An 18,354-nucleotide genomic window follows, 5' to 3' on the forward strand; every position below is an offset into this window, starting at 1 on the left:
CCCAAAGAGAAAGCTGTTATCCATTTACAAAGTCAATAAAACCAAAAGTACAATTCTATCAGTTGTTCTGTTGTGAAGGAAAACACACACTCGATTTTTTTTTCTGGGTTTGGTAAAGTAAATACAATAGTCTCCTCCTACCCTAAAAGGTCACTCTTTTAAAACTGGATGTCTAGAAACTAGACATCTGGCCAGTGACATTGCTCATCTTGGTCCCTGGATGGCACCATTTCTCTACTAAATAGAGAACAATGTGTCTGTGATGCATCCTAAAGCATTACTGTGATGACTACAAGCACACAGTGAACCTCTAAAGGTAAGTATGTTAAGAGTGACCATTAAAAAGGAAAGAAGTCCTGGAATCTCTAACTGTGCACAATTGCTCTTTCCCAAAACAGGCTGATGTGCCCTAGCGTAGGAACTAGGGGAGTGTGGCCTTACCTTGCAGGTGCGGTGGCTGCCGGCTGCTGCCCATAGGCTGGGTAAGCAGGTTGAGTGCCATAAGCAGACTGAGCTGCATAGGAGGCCTGGGTGGTAGTGACCGTAGCAGTGGTGGTATCGTAAGCACCAGTGCCATAACCCTGGACAGGCTGGCTGTATGCCTGGGGGGCAGCTGGAGTAGTATAACCTAGAACAAAAGAGAACTACATCAGTTTTCTGGCTCCTCAGAGAGTGCCTAGACACTTGTTAACAAAATAATTTGTAAACCACCTACTTTAAACCATTAAAATATTTAGCCCCTTTAAATACTTCCCCCTCCACTGTGAGTAGCAACCAGCCAATATTTAAAGCTTAAATTGTTTGAAAGTACCCAGTTTTCAGCATAGCACTCTCTTCAGCTCTAAAATCATACCTAACAGAAAGGAGGAAACAGGGTATACTACAGAAAGCGTTAGTACAGAAAACAAGGTTCCTGCTGCACCTTCCCCTCTGGATTCAACAGGAGAAAAGTCTGCTTTTGGGGATCCTATACTGGTCTTGCTAGCAGGTCTTTTGAACAATTTCAACTAGTTAAGTACCCCAAAAAACTCTCAAGCAGGAATAAAATGTCCCAGAAAGGAAAAAGCAATGACACATTGCTAAAATAGCTAAAAATGATGATCCAGGTAATAGTTCTAGCATTAAAACCTGTAATTTGGAATTATTTTTCATTCAGTCCCAAGCATTCCGACATGGGCAGTTCATGTTTAATTAAAGGATGCTGAAATCCCAGAGAACAGGTGTTTAATTTTCCCTGGGAGATGTCCAAGAACTACTTTTGTTCCAGGTAACAACTAAAAAGATGTTTGCTACCAGCAGTAAATTTTGAAATGGCACTTGAATAAAATATTACAAATTACACTTGCTTAAGAATACCAACACAGATTATCTTATTTGACCTTTCTGATAAATGATTTTAATTAAACTTAATACCCCCCAAATAAACCTTTAAAATGTAGATGACGAAACCATCTAAGATTCTAGGCTTGTCATCAAATTACCCACCCTCCATTCCTTTCTTATTTACCCATCATAAGCAAAAAAGTCTTTTTCCTATTTGGAAATATTGAAAGTAGACCTTAGAGCTAGCCATGCTGGTCCCCTAACCAGGTATCCCAAAGACCTGCTGCGTTCAGAGGTATGAGGCAAACCAAGGTAGGTTCCTTCCTGCCTCTACCAGACCAGGCAGGGATGCAGACCCTTTCATCTGGAACGTGGCTTGCACTGTGACAAAAGTCCCCCCCGCGCCTGCAGCTCCTAACCTGAGTTCTCATCCTGTGAGATGTGTCATAACCTTTCCTGGTGCTGGGCTCTTCTGACTCCTTCTAATGGTCAGTGAGCACAACAAACTAGCCATGCAATAAAAAGTTGGGTTTACATCCACCAAAGAGTAGCCTACATCTCACTAAAGTATAAGAATTTCAGTACTTAGAGCAAATCAATTAAGATCGCTCATTTTAGTTAAAATTTAGGCCTTAAACTTCAGTTAGAATTAAGTGTCCTCATTATACATACAACTTACTCGTCAACAACAAACACCAACTTCTCTTTTTATGTAAGTGTCACCTCCTGTAGCACAGAGTGTAATACTTTTTTCCCCATTCCAAACATTTTAGGGAAATTCTGAAACTAATACACAAAGACAGTAATTTCCTTCTCAAACTGCTAGGCTGAAATATGTAAGAAAGCATAATGCAAAAACAGAGAACCTCAAGCAATGAAGTTTTTTGAGTTTGCAAGTCATCCATCTGTTTATTTAATTTAAAAGTGCTTTGCAGGGGCACCTGGGTGGCTCAATGGGTTAAGCCTCTGCCCTGCCCTCGGCTCAGGTCATGATCTCAGGGTCCTAGGATGGAGCCCCGCATCAGGCTCTCTGCTCAGGCTCTCTGCTCGACAGAGAGCCTGCTTCCCCCGACATCCCTTTGCCTACTTGTGATCTCTGTCGAATAAATAAAATCTTTAAAAATAAATAAATAAAAGTGCTTTGAGGAGTCCTAATGTCAACCATATAAAGCACTCATTTATTTAAATTTAACTGGAATCTAATTCCACCTACCCCATTACTCCTACACAGATTTTTTCCCCTACATGATGACAAGACCATCTATAAGATTCACAAGGGCAATTAAAAACAACAGCAACAACAAAGACTGATCGGGGAAATAACCAATATTATAAAACTATACAGTAACTGTTAGAGCCTTGGAGTGCTAAAGATTACGGTAATAGACACTGGGTTAATTAATAATCTTTAATTAATCTCTAGTACCCACACAAACGGCCAGGCAAATGAGCAAAAATTAACAGAGCAAAATGATTTAATGACAATAAAAAGACCAATGGCAAAAGACAACACATCTACTCTGTGCTGACGACTTTAAGGAGAAAGGTAGTAAACATTAATCAACCAAAATTTTTGTTTAACTTGAACAGTAAAAACTAAAGTTTCTATTCTAAATAATGAAATGAGAATTTATATGGCCACTTTCTCTTAAAGCCTAATTTAAAAAATTCTATTAGGAGAAAAGGGTCTTTTTCTACATTATGCTCAATAATTATCCAATGACTTTTATGTGTAAAGACTACATGAAGGAAGGAAAAATGTGTGCTTGAAGCCACTTACTAACTGTGAGAGTCCTAACTTAGTTTGGTTCAGCCTCACTTTGCCCATCCGGTTTAATTCCAGTCTCTACACTCCAAAGGTTGATGGGAGCATTAAGGGAGGTATGTATGGTTCTCCATAAACTATAAAATCTATAAAACACTCCTTATTAAGTGCAGTATCTTGTTCATCAAAGCCACTGGTTTCTGTATCAGAATGTCCTATATTTGTGTGCTCACAGTGGGATTTGTTTCAATTAATGACAATGAGAACACAGGACTCTAAAGAACCTAGAAGACCCTGTGTTTCCTATAAGTGACTTTATCATATCCCTATAAAATGATCTAGAAATGCCAAAGGCTTAATCTAAGCTGTAATATTTATCTTCAAATGATACTTATTTTTAAAAATGAGGGAAAGCTGGGGTGCCTTGGGGCTCGGTCAGTTAAGTGTCTGCCTTTGGCTCAGGTCATGATCCCAGGGTCTGGGATCCAGCCCCACGTCAAGGTCCCTGCTTAGCAGGGAGCCTGCTTCTCCCTCTCCCTCTGCCTGCCACTCCCCCTGCTTGTGCATACTCTGTCAAAATAAAGAAATAAAACCTTAAAAAAAATGAGGGAAGGTGGTCAAAAACTACAAACTTCTGGTTGCAAAATAATATTCAGGGATGTAATCTACAGCATGGTGATTATAGTTAATAAACTGTATTGTGTATTTTAAAGTTGATAAGAGAATAGTCCTTGGATGTTCTCACTGCAAGAAAAAGTTTCTTAACTGTGTGGGCCAATGGATGTTAACTACATTTTCTGTGGTAATCATTTCACAACATAAACAAATATGGGATCATTAGGCTGTATACCTCAACCTCCTATTATGTATCAATCATAATCTATAAAAAATTAAAATAGTTTGAACATGTAAAGTTCAGTCTCACAATTTCAAAATTCTGTGCTAAAAATCCAAACTGTGTAGTTCTAGCTCCAGCTTTTCCTTCAGCGGCAGCTAACACCAGCAGAAGTGTAAATAGTTCCCATCCTACTTGAGATATGCATTAGCTACACAGATTAGGAAATACTGCCCATCTAATCCAGGATACTGTCACTCAAGGACATAAATTACAGATACAGATTTTTCCCCTACTAAAGACTCTGAGATAAGTTGACGTGTAACTTAGGGAATTGAAAATAGTTTGAAAATAAGAGTTCTTACTTTTTTAAGACTTTTGTATTCAATATTCCCTTCTAATAATAAAGACAAGAATGGGTAGATAGGAAGAAGGTAGGGTTTCTAAAATGTTACACAGCAGCACTAAACATAAAAATTCTTGTAAGTTTTACACATACTCCACTCAATCCTAGTATTAAGATACAATTTATTCTAATTCTCAGAATAGTTTATCTTTTAGCTCCCCGGAATGCTGTTCTTTAACACACACTATGAATTAAAATAATTCATTAACATTTAAAACAAAAAATAAAATGTATCTGGACTGGAAACCAACCAAGAGACAAACATTACATGCAGGGTGGTGGTCTGTTCCTCTAAATTAATCTACTCATGCAATCTATCCTTCAGGGAATAGGGGGCAATCAGCTGGGGAAGAGTCATCTGAAATACCTTTGGGAAAGTGAACAACTATTATTAAGGCCTGACACAAAATAATGTAAAATAAAGCAAAACCTCTCCCAAAATCACAAAAAGAAAAGAACATGGATCTGTGAATGGCACCTGAAGCAATTTCCCATTAGCACCTTGTTGTGTGTGATGTTAGAAAGTTTGAGGGTTAAACGGATGAAAACACCTAAAGGGTCAACATTACAAGGTTAGACAAGATGAAAAGCATTTCCCATGCAAGAATGAGCAGGATAGTCAAACCTGTACTGGTCCCTTCTACTGTGGAAAGCACAAAACAAAAAGTAGAGGGTACACTATCAGATGAAGCAAACAGATGTGAAAATCAGTTTGATTTTAAGCAGCTCACTTTAAGGCTCATTCTTACCCAGTATTACCATTAGCACAATCTTTTACATATTCTCCATTTTAAGATTATTCGATACACTGACTGAAATAGTTAAAAGGAAATTATCCCACCCACATTCTTTCAGAAATGCTTCAGAAGACTATAAGGGAATGGGAATAAAGGATCCTCAGATGCCAAGGTATGGAAAAGAATATACACCTGAGGACATACATAACAAGATTCTTAGGAAACACCCCAGTGGCTATGATCTAAAAGTCTCTCCAAGGCAGGCCTTACCAGCAGGAGGCTGTCCATAAGAAGTTGCATAGGCGGTCTGCCCATAGGTAGCAGTGGTCTGAGCTTGGGTATAGCTGACATCAGTGGGCTGTCCATAGGTTCCATAACTTTGCTGCCCATATGCCTGCTCAAAGAAAATGGATGCAAGTTCATATATAAACCTTGTATTTTAGTTCAAAAAAAAAAAAAAAAATCGACTTATTTCTAAGTCTCTAAATTGGAAGAATCAAAGCCAGAACTACTGCTTTCTAGTAAACATTGTAAAAAACAGGCAAGTGATCACAGTATCATGAATGCTTGCTTTCCCTTACCTAATCCACTTGTATTTTTATAAACTTAACGACAAAAGAGTTCCTGAGATAATGAGGCAAACTCTCAGTTAACTATACAGGAGATTTACAAGACACTCTCAAGGGATGGGCAATAATGGAACAGGTGTGTAATTGCCAGCACTTAGCGTAGCACCGTTTTTAGCAACTGGAGACGAGTGTTAGGAAGACAAAACGAACCAAGAGAAAGAAAAGGAAAATGGGATTAAAATCTGTTAGTTTTGAAAACCAGATTTTCAGCTTGACCTAAATATTTAAAAATTTACACCACTTCGAAGAAAATGAACCAGAACACTGCAGTCTCCTTAACGTTAACATCAAAAACTGTCTTTTGAGGGGCGCCTGGGTGGCTCAGTGGGTTAAAGCCTCTGTCCTCGGCTCAGGTCATGATCCCAGAGTCCTAGGATCGAGCCCCAGAGCCCCAGAGCCCCACTCGGGCTCTCTGCTCAGCAGGGAGCCTGCTTTCTCCCCTCTCTCTCTGCCTGCCTCTCTGCCTACTTGTGATCTCTGTCAAATAAATAAATAAAATCTTTAAAACAAACAAACAAACAAACAACCCCCCCCCCAAAAACTGTCTTTTGAACTTGGACATCAGTAATCTGGCAAGGAATGAGGTATTCTTCCAGCTATTAGCATGATCACATTCTAGATTTGAATGACCAGTTATGTAAGACCTGTCAGAGGCATCACACATCTTCTGTCCTAGAATATTTCAATGGCAGTTATTAGTATCCATTTTATGTCACTGACCATTTCAGAATTCGAAGTGGTCTTGAGAACACTAGGATGCTAATTTCTAGAATCTGTTGGCCTAGGCTTTTAAACACAAACTCATGTACTGGAAAGGGCTCAGAAGCTCTGTAGCTAGGCAGCCATATAGAGCTGACCCTGTCATTTACTATGTGGCCACTGGCAAATGACCTCTCTTTGTGCTGCAAATTTTTTCGTTTGCAAAATGTCCTAATAACACCTTCTTTTGCAGAACTACTATAAAACTAAATTCAATTAATTTAAACATAATACAGTATGTAAAGGACCAACTAACTACTGAGCAGGGCACTTAACTTGAGAAATGATACTAGAAAGGTGTGGAAAGCTAGCAACTCCCAGTTTGGGGATGGTGTCATTTATAATGGCACTCCCACTGTGAAGTATAAAACACCTGAGTACTTTAATGATTATAAGCACATCATAATTTCCCAGTACCTGATTTTTAGAAAAGAGCTGTTGTTTTAATGGATGACAGAAATACTTTGTTTTTGGATATAACCACATCCAAATATCTTAAAGATTACCTGGGTGGTCTGTGCATATCCTTGAGTGGGTTGGGCGGTGTATGCACTGTAGCTGTAAAAGAAATTAAATGCAAGAACTGAATACAGAGCATTCAGATTCCATTAAAAAGTCCTCTACAACTCCAGGAGGCTTGGTACTCTAAAAACATTATAATCAATCACACCCAAAGTACTGTTACAAGAGACTGACTTACCCCTGCTGGGCTGCAGCTTGGCTGTATGTACTGTAATCTAGAGAAAACGAGAAGAGAAAATAATGTGAAGTCAGCAGAGACAAGGAAGAAGGAAAAAATAGAGGGAGGAGGAATTCAGGTGGAGGAAGATAAATTTTTTAAACTGTTCACAGACAGGAAGTACAGGCCAACACAGATCCAAATAAGTATGTCTTCTCCCTTAACACCAAACCAAAATATGAGTCTAAGCCAGTTAAATCCAGAAAGTTTGAAATACAGTGCCAGCTAATGAGGTCAAGATCAGCTGATCTGGCAGATACTTTAAAGGTTCCCATGACCACAACCCCCCCCCCTTAACTGCAGGCTGTCATTTCAAATACAAGATCATCATCCTGAGATTAACAGAAAACAAGATGAACCAACACGAACAGAAGTTTTACCTTCATATAAAAACAAGGCATGCCACAATATTACAGTGTTTAACATCAGACTGGTTACAATAGCAGCTGCATCTCCCCAAAACCTAGTTTTTCTATCACTCCCTCACTAACCATAATTCCACAGCAGAGCTGTGACATACATGGAGGGGCAAAAGACATCATCTCAAGTCAGTATTTCAAAGGCTTTCCTGACTGTATCAGGGCTAAATTTCTAGAGTAAGTCAAAAGCTAGACACGATAAAAATCACAGCAGAGTTAAGACAAAAGCCTGATAACTGGCTGAGAAGAAAGCATGTAATCTTTTTTGGGAGTAATATGGTTTTAGGTAACATCAACTTTTAAAAATTCACAATGATTTCAACTCAAAAAAAAAAAAAAAAAAAGCCCACAACTTCGCTTCTCTCTAATCTTTCCTTTCTCTTTTCATATGAAACGTACAAACACACAAAAAGGGACAAAAAACTGGTCCACTAAGGGGTCTATAAAAGTAGTGAAAACAAATAGAAACTAAAATGATTAAGAAGTTTTCACAGCACTTCTGAACTAAATACATATTTTAAATAAGTATTTTTTAAAAAAAATATTTATTTATTTGACAGACAGAGATCACAAGTAGGCAGAGAGGCAGGCAGAGAGAGAGGAGGAAGCAGGCTCCCTGCTGAGCAGAGACCGATGCAGCGCTCCATCCCAGGAGTCCTGGGATCATGACCTGAGGAGAAGGCAGAGGCTTTAACCCACTGAGCCACCCAGGCGCCCCTTTAAACAAGTATTTTTAAAAGTTCTGCCCAATGCTTTGCTCTCCACAAGAAATACATATCTTATTTTATGCTAGAAAAGAGTACTGCTATTAGTACTGAACAAAAGGGTTCTTTCTTTTCCAATCAGAAAGTAGCCCCTCATTTGAAAGCTACAATGGACGTCTCAGCTCTTCACGGAGAAGTTCCTACCCCCACACTATCCAAAGCCTGCCTCACAGTCCACCTGACCAGAGAGCATTGTGATGAATCCATCTTTCAAAGTAGGGTCACCTTTCTATCTCTCTACCTTAACTACTTTACTTCCTCTGTACATCCTTAACTCAGAACCCTGATTCATCAGCATCAAATCAACTGCCTAAAGGTTTTGTGTAATGAACACATTGATTCAAGACAATCTTACAGCAGTTTAAGGTTAAACCGTAAGGCATTTTCAGTAGCACAACTCATGCTTTCTATGCAGCACATAAAAAATAAATGCAAATCACTTCTTCCATGTGGCATTTACAAAACAAATGATGCATCAAAAATAAAACATTTCAACCTACGTTTTGCTGAGGTGTCTCGTGAGAAATGATTCTAAATTGCTGACATGGAAGTTCAACTTTGCAAGAGGACTTTTACACGAGAACAGTTATGTAAAACAGAAAACTGGCAAAGCTGATATGGAACAAGGAATGATCTCAGATCCGTGAGAAAGCAACCCATTTAGTCCCATGGTGGGCTAAAGGAGGGAACAAACTTGTTTCCTGAAAACTTACGTTATCTACCTATGTTATCTACCTACAACTCACAAATGTATGGAGTCAAAAATGTTCGTTACACAATGGTAAGATTTTTTAGCAGTTATGCTTTGTTTTTAACCCCTAACTGTGCCGTTGAAGACCTCACTAAAAATACAGGACAGATGGAGAAGCAAGGGCTGTAATCCAGGGGGCCTTTAAAATGCTGGCAATATTCTCTTCTTGGTGACTTGGGAGTTTGCATTGTAATTCTTTGTTAGACTGGACAAATACTCTACTCTCCTATATGTAATATACATGAGAAGAAAAACCATCTATCTTGACCTAAAATAGTGGCATTTAGATGCTTTAAAAACAGTAGAGATTTAGAGCTTCAAGCTACCTAGAGAGTTAAAATCAGTATGGGGCAATTTGTGGAAACCAAAAGCTTCGCTGTAAGGTCAAGAGGTTAAGGGCTCAAAAAGCTCTTCAAAGATCTAGCCTCATGCCTCCATTTTGGAGGAAAGGAAACCAAAGTCCAGATAAGCATAAGTCTCCAGCTGGCATACTACTGTGTGTCTATGTAAAACACAACTGTAATTCTACTACAATATATGGAGGTTTCCGATAGACAATTTGAGCGAAGTAAACCAAGAAACTGGCATGTCCAGCCATGCAAAAATTTCACTATACACATTTTGACTCCCCACGCCTCAACAGGAAAGGAGAGTAACATTCCCCCTTACAAAAATTCAAACACTGCAAGGAAGAGGAAGGTGGAAAAAGCTCTGTAGAAAACACTTCCCACCAGGATGTGTCTTGGATTGTGATATTTCAGAGTCCTCTCTTATAGGGGCATTCTGAACCCTAGCACTAACAGCCAGCATTTACCTGCCTGTTTTACTGATCACACAGCTCAGGGAGCCTTAAATTATCTTTTAAGTTGCTGGATTCTCGACCCGTTTCAAATCAAATCTCTGAAGGACCCAGAGCTTTTCTGTCTTCCCTCGACTTCTCCCAAAGTTTCTAAGTCCTGGTAGGTAGCCTAAGAATACCCCCAGAGGCCCCCCCCAAAAGCGCCCCACCCTACCAATAACCGCAGGTTAGTGCACAAACAGGCTGCGAACTACAAAGTGATGTCTACGCTACAAGGTTAAACAACTCGCGTAAACGAGACCACCCTAAATTATCACATTTGAGCTCCCATCCCGGGCTTTCTTTCAAAGTACAGCATGCGTCCCCTTTCTGTCTCTCCTATCAGTCCACGAAATAAACAAGGCTACCGGCTTAACGTAGGAGAATAAACTTGCGAGACGATTGCTTAAGCGTAATTCAAATGCCGACACGGGCCTTTTGTTTCTCCTAGGTCAAAGAGGCCAGAATTTTCTCGCGTAGGTATTTGGGCCTCGCTATCCGGGCTGGTCTTATTATAAAACGGATCTCCCTCGGCGTTTGCTGAAAAATGGCCCTGGGAAGCACTTAATTGCTTTTTGGAGAAGAAAGGAGGTGGGATTAATAAGAGTAATAACGAAGAAGCCGGCGGGGGGGGGGCGCCGATTGGGGAAGCACATTCCACCCAAAACCCAGTCAGGCAGAAGTTCGGTTTTGGGCTGGAACCCGCCGAGAGAGCAGCTCGGCTGCACCGGACGCCCCAGCCGACCAGGCCTATTACGGGGCGCCCGCTCATAGGTCGGCACCCCTCGGCTCACAAACCCACGAAGCCTTTTTTGTTTATTTGCTTTTCTCCCCTCCGGCTTGAGTCGCGTCCCTGGAAATGGTGGGGGGTGGTTTGGAGAAGCGGCGTTTCTGCTGCTTCTCCAGCAGCCATCGACCCCCCCCACCTCCGGTTTAGGGGTGTCAGGCTCCAGGCCTTGCCGAGCCCTCCCCTAACCCCCACGCGGGGCCCGGGAGGCCGCAGGCCCCGCCCACGTGGCGGGTGCCCGGGTGCGCGGGGCCTGCCGGCTGCCACACAATGGAGACCACGGCAGGCTCCGCGCGCCCCCGCCGCCGATTGCACCTCGCGCGCCGGGGGCGCCGGAAGGTTCCAGAACCGGCCTTCCCGGTGGGGGGAGGGGAGAAGAACGCGGGCCCTCGAGCTCGTAGGGCCGCGGCGGGTACCTCACACCCTTCTCGGCAGCTCCATTCAGTTGTCCCGGCCACCCCTAGAGACGAGCGGCCCCTGATTTGGGTGCCCCGGCTGTCGCCGGCGCGACAGCGGTTCCACCACACTCACCCGTGGACGCCATTTTCTCTCCTTCCTTCTCGTTCTCTCAACGTCCGTCTCCCTCTCGCTTTCCCTCTAGGCGCCGCACTGCGCAGGCGCGAAACCCGCAACCTCGGGCGCTACCACCGGGGCAGGCCACGGGGGTGAGGGAAGGAGGGATGAACCACAGCTTTCTCGTCCTTCCTGCCCGCAGCTCTTGTCCTAATGCTCTCTAAAGAGCGCTGGACATGAGGTGCGGGCCAAAATAGCACCAAAGGGTCCGGAGCGGCGGGTGAGCGGGTATTGATGTCAAGCCGGGGAGATTCTCCGTACAAAGCTAAGCTCTCCGGAATGGTTTCGCCCGCTGGCTCTAGGGACCGTCTCTGAAGAGTCTGCCTTGAAGGGACACGGAGGCCGGTGGGAGGGCTGGGGGAAGGGACCCGGGCCTAGAACAACTGCTGACTAATCGGCGGGCGGCGGGCGGCGGGCGGGAGACGGCGAGGAAGGGGGGGATGGGTGGGGTGGCGCGCCGGCTCGGCTGGGGTCACGCGCCCGAGTGCAGGCAGAATGGGGTCCGGGCTTTCGGGCCTCGCCGGGAAGCTGGAGTCCCGACTCCCAGCCAGGGGCCCCACATGGCATTCCGGGGGCGGGGGGCACGCTCTGCAGTGAGTACCCCCGACACGTGGCCTGGGCCGGAGGGGGAGGGGGCCGAGGCGGGTGGGGTAGATGGGAGGCCCCTAACGTAGCTCCGGATCCCGAGAGCCCCTCCCCCCATCAACGGTCGAGGTTGAGAAGGCCCTTTAATCTTAATCCCCCATCCAATACCCTTGTTTTTACAGAAGGAGAAACTGAGGCCCAAGGAATTGGGGTACTTTTCCTAAAGTCATAAAGCTGAGTTCGACCAGTACCGTGGGATCCCCACTCTCGGAAGAATCTATCCCATCCTTGTCTTCTCATTCTGTCCTCTGAGCTTCCCAGTAAGGTAGGCGGGCCTGATGGTGCACAGCCCCATTTTATTGTTGAAGAGACTGAGGCCCAGAGGGTTCCAGTTCCAGTTCTGTTTGTCCATGGGCAAGCCCTTCAGCTCTGGAAAGTACCCATGGGTGGGTGGTTTTGAGGAGGCTTTCAGTGGGTGTCTTGGCTTTGGGCATGGCTGGCACCTGTCTGCCTTCCTGGACACAGTCTAGTCTCCCCAGGCAGGTGCCCAGGCCCAAGGAAGGTTAAGGCTCACCCAAATCTTTCACAAATGTATGGAGTCAAAAATGTTCCTTACACCTGGAGCCAAGCTAGAGTCTCTCTTTCAGTGAACACATACAGAGAATTGGGGATGAGTAAGAGGAGGGCGCTCCCACCTGCCATCTGCCTAGACTACTTGCCCGGGAAGAAAGACAGGCTGTGCTTACTAGATAGGATAACATCCACAAAGCAGGGGATGGGGCATTTGAACCGGGCTTCAAGGGGGTGAGAAGGAGCTTGCCTATTGGAGAGATGAACGGAGGGACATTGCAGGCAGAGGAGCTTTCTACATTTTTCCAGCGGGAAACTGACAGGTGGATTTTGATGCTCAGGTTGCCCATGGCAAGGGAGCAGATGAAAAGTCTTGTCTCTCTGAGAGCCTGCCTCTTGCATCATGAAATCTGGTCACTGGGAGTCTTGACACAGGCCTGGCCACGGCTTAAGGGGTTTCAAGTCCTGTGCCCTGTGGGCCAGAGCTTGACCCAGCTAGCCTAGAGCAGCTGCTTCCATGTTGAGGCGTCTCCTGGTAGGGCTATCTAGTGGCTCCTCTGCCTCCCACAGTTAGTGGGATGGCTACAGTTTATTGAACAGGAGCTGTGGGCTGGGCCCTGCCTTATTCCATTCCTTTTTCTCATCCTATGGGGAGAGGATTTTCTTAATCCCCATTTTATAGATGAGGAAGGAGAGGCTCAGAGGGTGGAAAACTTGTCCAGGGAGGCACATCAGGAAGAAGTGGAGGGGATATTAGAGCCTTCCTTTGAAAGGGGGGGTGGCTAGGGCGAGAGGGGTTGTGTTCAGAGCTAGAGGAAGGGGATGACTCTGTCGTCACTTTGTATGCCTTCAGAGTGTGGGATTCCTGCCCCCTTCCAGCTCTTCTGCCTCATTCCCTTCCTAATATGCCTGCCCGTTGGCTGGCCTCACCTGCTCCATCAGGGGCAGCGGAGCCCACCTAGAGCTCTAAGTCTGGGAGGAGAGAGGAAGGTGGCCCGTCTCCAGCCCAAGGGAAGAGAGAGGCAGAGGAAAGCTGGAGATGGCCCCGAGTTTGCCCTGGGGTGTTGTACCCCTCCTTCTGGGAGTCCGGAGCCGCAGTTCATCTTCACTGGCCTTGCGCCTCCCACCCCAGGCCTTTCTTCAGAGCCCTTTTTGGCTTGGCCTCTCCCCATGCTTACATGCACAGGCAGCCGGGATGGCAAGATGGCTAAGCATGTGGTTAGGATCCGACCTGCTCTGTGGTGGAGTTGCTGGGCCTGCCTCTCCAGCTTGTTTCTACTGTAAAATGGGGCCATCAGGAGGGTAGTTGAAAGGGGTTGGATAAAAATTGCAGTAATAACTGTGTTATTTTCCTTCACCCCTAGCACACGGCCTCAGGACCACCCTTGACACCTTTAGCCACGTTATGCGTGCCCAAGGTCCCCTCAGCCTACCGTCCCTGGCGCTGCCTCTTGCCTCCTCCGTCCTGATGCTGCTGCTGGGCAGCCTGTGGCTGGTGGGGGCTGGGCCCAGCCTTGCCCTGGCCCCCGAGCTGCTGCTGGACCCTTGGCAGGGTGAGGGCTGGCCCCTTGGGTCTTTGAGGAGGCAGGAGACTTGCTCTAGGGCCTGAGACAGTTCGCAGGAGAACCATGGGTCCTGTACCAGTCAAGCAGGGATAGGATCCAGGGCCGGGGGAAGCGTGGCCTTGGACAAGCGCGTGCCCAGCTCATCTGGAGCCTGGAAGGGAGGGCGGAGCACCCAGGCAGAGGGGCTGGGAGCGTGTAAGTAGGAATTCTTTTCAGACCGCTTTCCTTCTTGGTGGCTTTCCCTTAAAATAAGAACTCAGGCTTTCAGCTTAGTATGAGAATGTTGAGGAGGTCCTGGGAGTTTAAGGAGTGACCCCAGCTGCGTGGTCGTTTCCTAGCAGACGTTAAATGAGTTGCCCATAGTTGGGTTGCTCTTGAGAAGACTGAGTGGTGGGCCCGGCCCGACCTGCTCTGGTTAACACAGCAGGGGAGCAGCCACAGCGTGTGGAAGCCCTCGTTCCCCTTCACGAGTGATTGAAGTGCCGGCAGTGGGCAGGCAGTGGTTCCCAGGGTGAGGAGGCTGCCTTAGCAGTGTCCTGTAGCAGTGTGATCACCACCTGGGCCAGCACTGGGGGTTAGGGCTGCTGACCCGCATGTAAGCTCCTTCTCTCTCCCAGCACACCGGCTGCTGACCCATGCCTTGGGCCACACGGCCCTACCTGGCCTGCTCCTGAGCCTGCTGCTCCTGCCCACTCTGGGCTGGTGGCAGGAGTGCCACCTGGGAACTCTGCGGTTCCTGCATGCCTCTGCCCTGCTCGCCCTGGCTGCTGGGCTCATGGGGGTGCTGCTGGCGGGCCTTGGGGTGTCCAGTGCAGCTGGCGGCTGCGGCTACATGCCCGTCCACCTGGCCATGCTGGCAGGGCAGGGTCACCACCCTCGCCAGCCCCAGGGGGTCCTGCCACCATGGCTCCTGCCATGGCTCCTGCTGGCCTTGACACCACTGCTCAGCTCCGAGCCGCCCTTCCTGCAGCTCTTCTGCGGCCTTCTTGCCGGCCTGGCCTGTATCCTTTGCCGGGGCTCAGGGCCCGTGTCGACATGTGGGTTCTGTGGCTGGGCCCTCCCAGCCCCCAGGATGCCTGGGAGGGAAATGGTGCAAGAGGGTCAGGCCCAACGATGCCGGACAGTGTGCGTGGACACATTCTGGGAGCATCCCCGGGTTCTCTAGCCAGGCTCCGGGGCGGGGGCAGGGGGTGGCCTCAGGGCCAATGGCCAGGGGGAGGTGCCAACTGCCAACTACCATCTAAAGGAGGGCCCAGGAGGGCCAAGGTGACCCAAGCAGGCACCCAACCTGGCTTTCCCCAGTGAGGGAGGCATCTGAGCTACGATGTGATGATGTGATGTGCGGGATGAGGGGTTCAGGGGAAGGGAAGTGAAAAAGAGCTGGCCGGGCAGGAAGTGTGAGGCCAGGGTGGGAGTGAGCCTGGGGGTCAGCGCTGAAATGGGGAACACTTATGCCTGGTGGTGCATTAAATACAGACTTTTGCTCCAAAGATGCTTGATGCCTCTTGGGGGAAACGGTGCCTTTGAAGAGAAGAGTGGGCACAGGCCTACCTCCCCCTGGGGTCTTTTAAGGCCTGGGGACACCAGCTGCCCGGCCTGGCAGAATCCTGTCATGGGGAGTATGCCACCATGGCTGAGGGCTAAGGGGGAGTGTCAGTGGGCCCCAGGGTGGGCCTTGAGTCAGACCTGAGCAGTCTCAGGGGGCTCTGGGAACAGAGCAGGTGTGGGGGCGGGGGACGGGAGAGGCACACACCTGGCTCCACCTCTTACTGGCTGAGTAGCTCCTGGCAGGTTCCTTTCCCGAGGGCCTCTGCTTTTCCCCAAGTGCTGATTAGGGTGAGGAGACATTGAGGTGACATCCCTTGCCAGGCTGCAGTGAGGAGAGACCGGGGAATGGCTGGCACACACAGCCCGGGCCCTGGCATGCAGTGTGGGCTCCCCTGCACCCCCCACCCTGGCTGGCTTTGGTTCTCCTTGACCAGCCGCCCTGCCCTGGGCAGACAGATGCAGCAGGGGCCTTCCGGTGGCTGGAGCTGTCAGAGCGGCGGCTGCAAGCACTACAGGAGGGCGTCTTGTGCAGGGCACTAGCTGGGGGCTGGCCACTCCGACTCCTTCCTACCCCAGGCATCCCGGCTGAGCTGCCGCTCACCCATCCTGTCGGAGCGAGGTGAGCACAGTGCTGAAGACACCCCTCATGGCAGCTGTGGCAGGGGCTGGCAGTCAGGCCCTCTTCTGCTTCTGCCCCTCCAGGCCTCCCAACCCCGGACCTCCTTACATGGCCTCCCCTAGCCTCTGGGCCCTCAGTGAAGGCTCAGCCCTGCTCCCGCCAGGCCTGGGGCCTGTGCAGCCAGCCTGGGAGGGCTCCTCAGAGGTGGGCCTGGCCTGGGCCGGGCCCAGCTTCCCCCCAGGGACCCCACTGTGGGCAGCCCTGGATGAGCAGCTGCTGCAGGAGGGGATCGAGGCCTCACTCCTCGAGGCGCAGCGTCCCGAGAGCCCACTCCGGCTGCCTAAGTCATCCGTCTCCTCTCTGCGGTAAGGCGGGGGGGTGGGAGGGTGGGGGTTCCCTGGTGCAGGGGCTGGAGGTGGCCCTGACATCCCCTCCCTGTCCTCCTCCTCACCCCCCCCATCCCACAGGCTGCAGCAGCTGGAGCGCATGGGCTTCCCCACAGAACAGGCAGTGGTGGCCCTGGCAGCCACAGGCCGAGTGGAGGGTGCTGTGTCGCTGCTGGTTGGGGGGGAGGTGGGCACCGAGGCCCTGGTGACTCAAGGGAGGGGCGGGCCCGCTCACCCTGAGGGTCCTGGTCCTCCCTAGCCCATGCAGGCCCTTGGGTGACAAGAGACTTGGCCTGTTGGTGGGTAGCTTGAGCCCAGCCCTGTTTGCCAAGGGTGGCAGTGTGGTTCAGAAGAGGCCCCTCCGGCTCCCCACCCCGGTACTGTTTAGAATAAAAACCAGTTCATTTTTCAAGCTGGACCTCTGTGGATGCAGCCATTGTGTCGGACTCTTCTGTGTTGGCAGCAGGGGGGGATGAATGAATGAACAAGCAGTGAAGGAAGGATCCATCACAGGAGAACAGCTCCTTGAGGTTTGGAGATGCACTGGCCCCCTGCCTGCTCAGCCCCCGACATTGCGTGTGGGCAGGAATGGCCGCCGAGAAGAGGGAAGGGGCTCCCGGCCCTGCCCAGCTGCTCCCCATCTAAGCACACACTGAGACCAGGCCAGTGGAACATCAGACTGGGGGCCTTTATTGGCTGGACACCTCTACCTCCAGGGGGCCCCTCCCTCTTCATGCCTCAACCCCTACCTGGGACATGGGAGGGGCTGGGGGCTCATGGGGCAGGGCCTATACAAGGAATCCCCAGCGTCCTGCCAGCTGAGCTCAGGTTGGGGACCCAGCACCAGAAATCAAGGAGAGGAGGGGTGCAGTGGGCTCCCCAAGGTTTGGCTGGGGACAAGGGGGTGACAAGCCCTGCGTGTGCCAAGGGCCCAGGAGAACTCCAGCTCCCTTCAGCCCCTCCAGGCCCAGATGCCTGGGTAGCTGATGAGAAGACAGAAGCCTCGAATCAGTCACCTCTTTCTGTCCTACTTCCCAGAGTGGGACAGAGGCCCAGGGCCCTGAGTGAGGCCTCATCTCTTGCCTGGGCTGCCCCTCTCTCTCAGGCCCCTGTCCCTTCTCAGCTTCATACTAGGCTTGCACAGGGAGCCAGGGAGTTGGGACCAATACTTGCCCATCCCGAAGGCCTAGGTGGCAGAAGGGACCCTGAGGACATGAATAAATATAGCTGGGCGGTCCCTGGAGGCAGTTGGCCAAGTCCAGGCTGGGAAGGGAAGCCTGGTCTGGTCTGCCCCTAGGGCCGCCCCCGCCCTCAGCCTCTCTCGTTGCGGCTCCTGGGGGCCACGATCTGGTAGTTGGCTGCGAGTCCTCCCCTCTTGCCCCGCAGGAGGCTGGGGGTGCCTGTGCTGGCAGGGCCTGCCCCCGACCCCTCTGGTTCTGCCGGAGGGAAAGAAGAGAGGCAGGGTTAGTGAGGTCTGTGTGAGGTGCCCCTCTCCCTTCAGCCCTCTGGGGGCTGGAGTGCTGGGTACTCTGCCAGGCACACTGCCCTGGCGTCTGGGAGGCAGAGCTGTGAGAAAGAAAGATACTTGCAAACTGGTTAGTGCCTCCCCCTCCCCCGGAATTATCAGCTCCCCACCCAATGAGAGCACTCTGGGCCCTCTGATTTTCTCTGTCAAGTGAGAATCAATCAACCTGTCGTGTCTCTGAAATGCTTAGCACAGAGTGAATGCTCCATAAAAGTATAAGTCTTTCCCACA

General features: G+C 48.9%; 3 protein-coding genes across 15 annotated transcripts in view; 1 reads left to right on the forward strand and 2 right to left on the reverse strand.

The window, feature by feature from the left end:
• The window catches only part of EWSR1 (EWS RNA binding protein 1), a 29,761-nt gene extending 18,373 nt beyond the window's left edge, over positions 1-11,388 (reverse strand). For 2 of the 5 annotated variants that reach the window (XM_044243977.1, XM_044243976.1), the window contains exons 1-6: positions 11,284-11,388; positions 7,155-7,191; positions 6,961-7,012; positions 5,337-5,460; positions 4,955-4,972; positions 442-628 (exon numbers count right to left, since the gene is read on the reverse strand). In XM_044243977.1, the coding sequence (XP_044099912.1) occupies positions 442-628; positions 4,955-4,972; positions 5,337-5,460; positions 6,961-7,012; positions 7,155-7,191; positions 11,284-11,296 (431 nt within the window). In that variant the 5' untranslated portion in view covers positions 11,297-11,388. The remainder of the gene's footprint in view (positions 1-441; positions 629-4,954; positions 4,973-5,336; positions 5,461-6,960; positions 7,013-7,154; positions 7,192-11,283) is intronic. The other 3 variants (XM_044243979.1, XM_044243978.1, XM_044243981.1) reach the window with 2 other exon arrangements.
• Positions 11,389-11,433: 45 nt separating this feature from the next.
• Positions 11,434-17,030, forward strand: RHBDD3 (rhomboid domain containing 3). Of its 2 annotated transcripts, none has more exons than XM_044243982.1 (7): positions 11,434-11,670; positions 12,093-12,235; positions 13,845-14,033; positions 14,663-15,046; positions 16,050-16,212; positions 16,296-16,577; positions 16,680-17,030. In XM_044243982.1, exons 3-7 carry the CDS (start codon positions 13,886-13,888, stop codon positions 16,855-16,857), a joined length of 1,155 nt encoding a protein of 384 aa, XP_044099917.1. In that variant the 5' UTR covers positions 11,434-11,670; positions 12,093-12,235; positions 13,845-13,885; the 3' UTR covers positions 16,858-17,030. The 2 variants fall into 2 exon arrangements, with proteins under 2 accessions (XP_044099917.1, XP_044099918.1); XM_044243983.1 differs by lacking the exon at positions 11,434-11,670 and adding an exon at positions 11,797-11,918.
• A 235-nt stretch (positions 17,031-17,265) lies between these two features.
• EMID1 (EMI domain containing 1) overlaps positions 17,266-18,354 on the reverse strand; it is a 44,244-nt gene continuing 43,155 nt past the window's right edge. For 4 of the 8 annotated variants that reach the window (XM_044243991.1, XM_044243992.1, XM_044243986.1 and 1 more), the window contains one exon: positions 17,825-18,034. In XM_044243991.1, the coding sequence (XP_044099926.1) occupies positions 17,910-18,034 (125 nt within the window). In that variant the 3' untranslated portion in view covers positions 17,825-17,909. Of the gene's footprint in view, positions 18,035-18,354 lie in introns of all 8 variants that reach the window. The other 4 variants (XM_044243988.1, XM_044243985.1, XM_044243984.1 and 1 more) reach the window with 2 other exon arrangements.

Source organism: Neovison vison, chromosome 3, assembly GCF_020171115.1.
Source record: "Neovison vison isolate M4711 chromosome 3, ASM_NN_V1, whole genome shotgun sequence".
Taxonomy (NCBI): Eukaryota; Metazoa; Chordata; class Mammalia; order Carnivora; family Mustelidae; genus Neogale; species Neogale vison.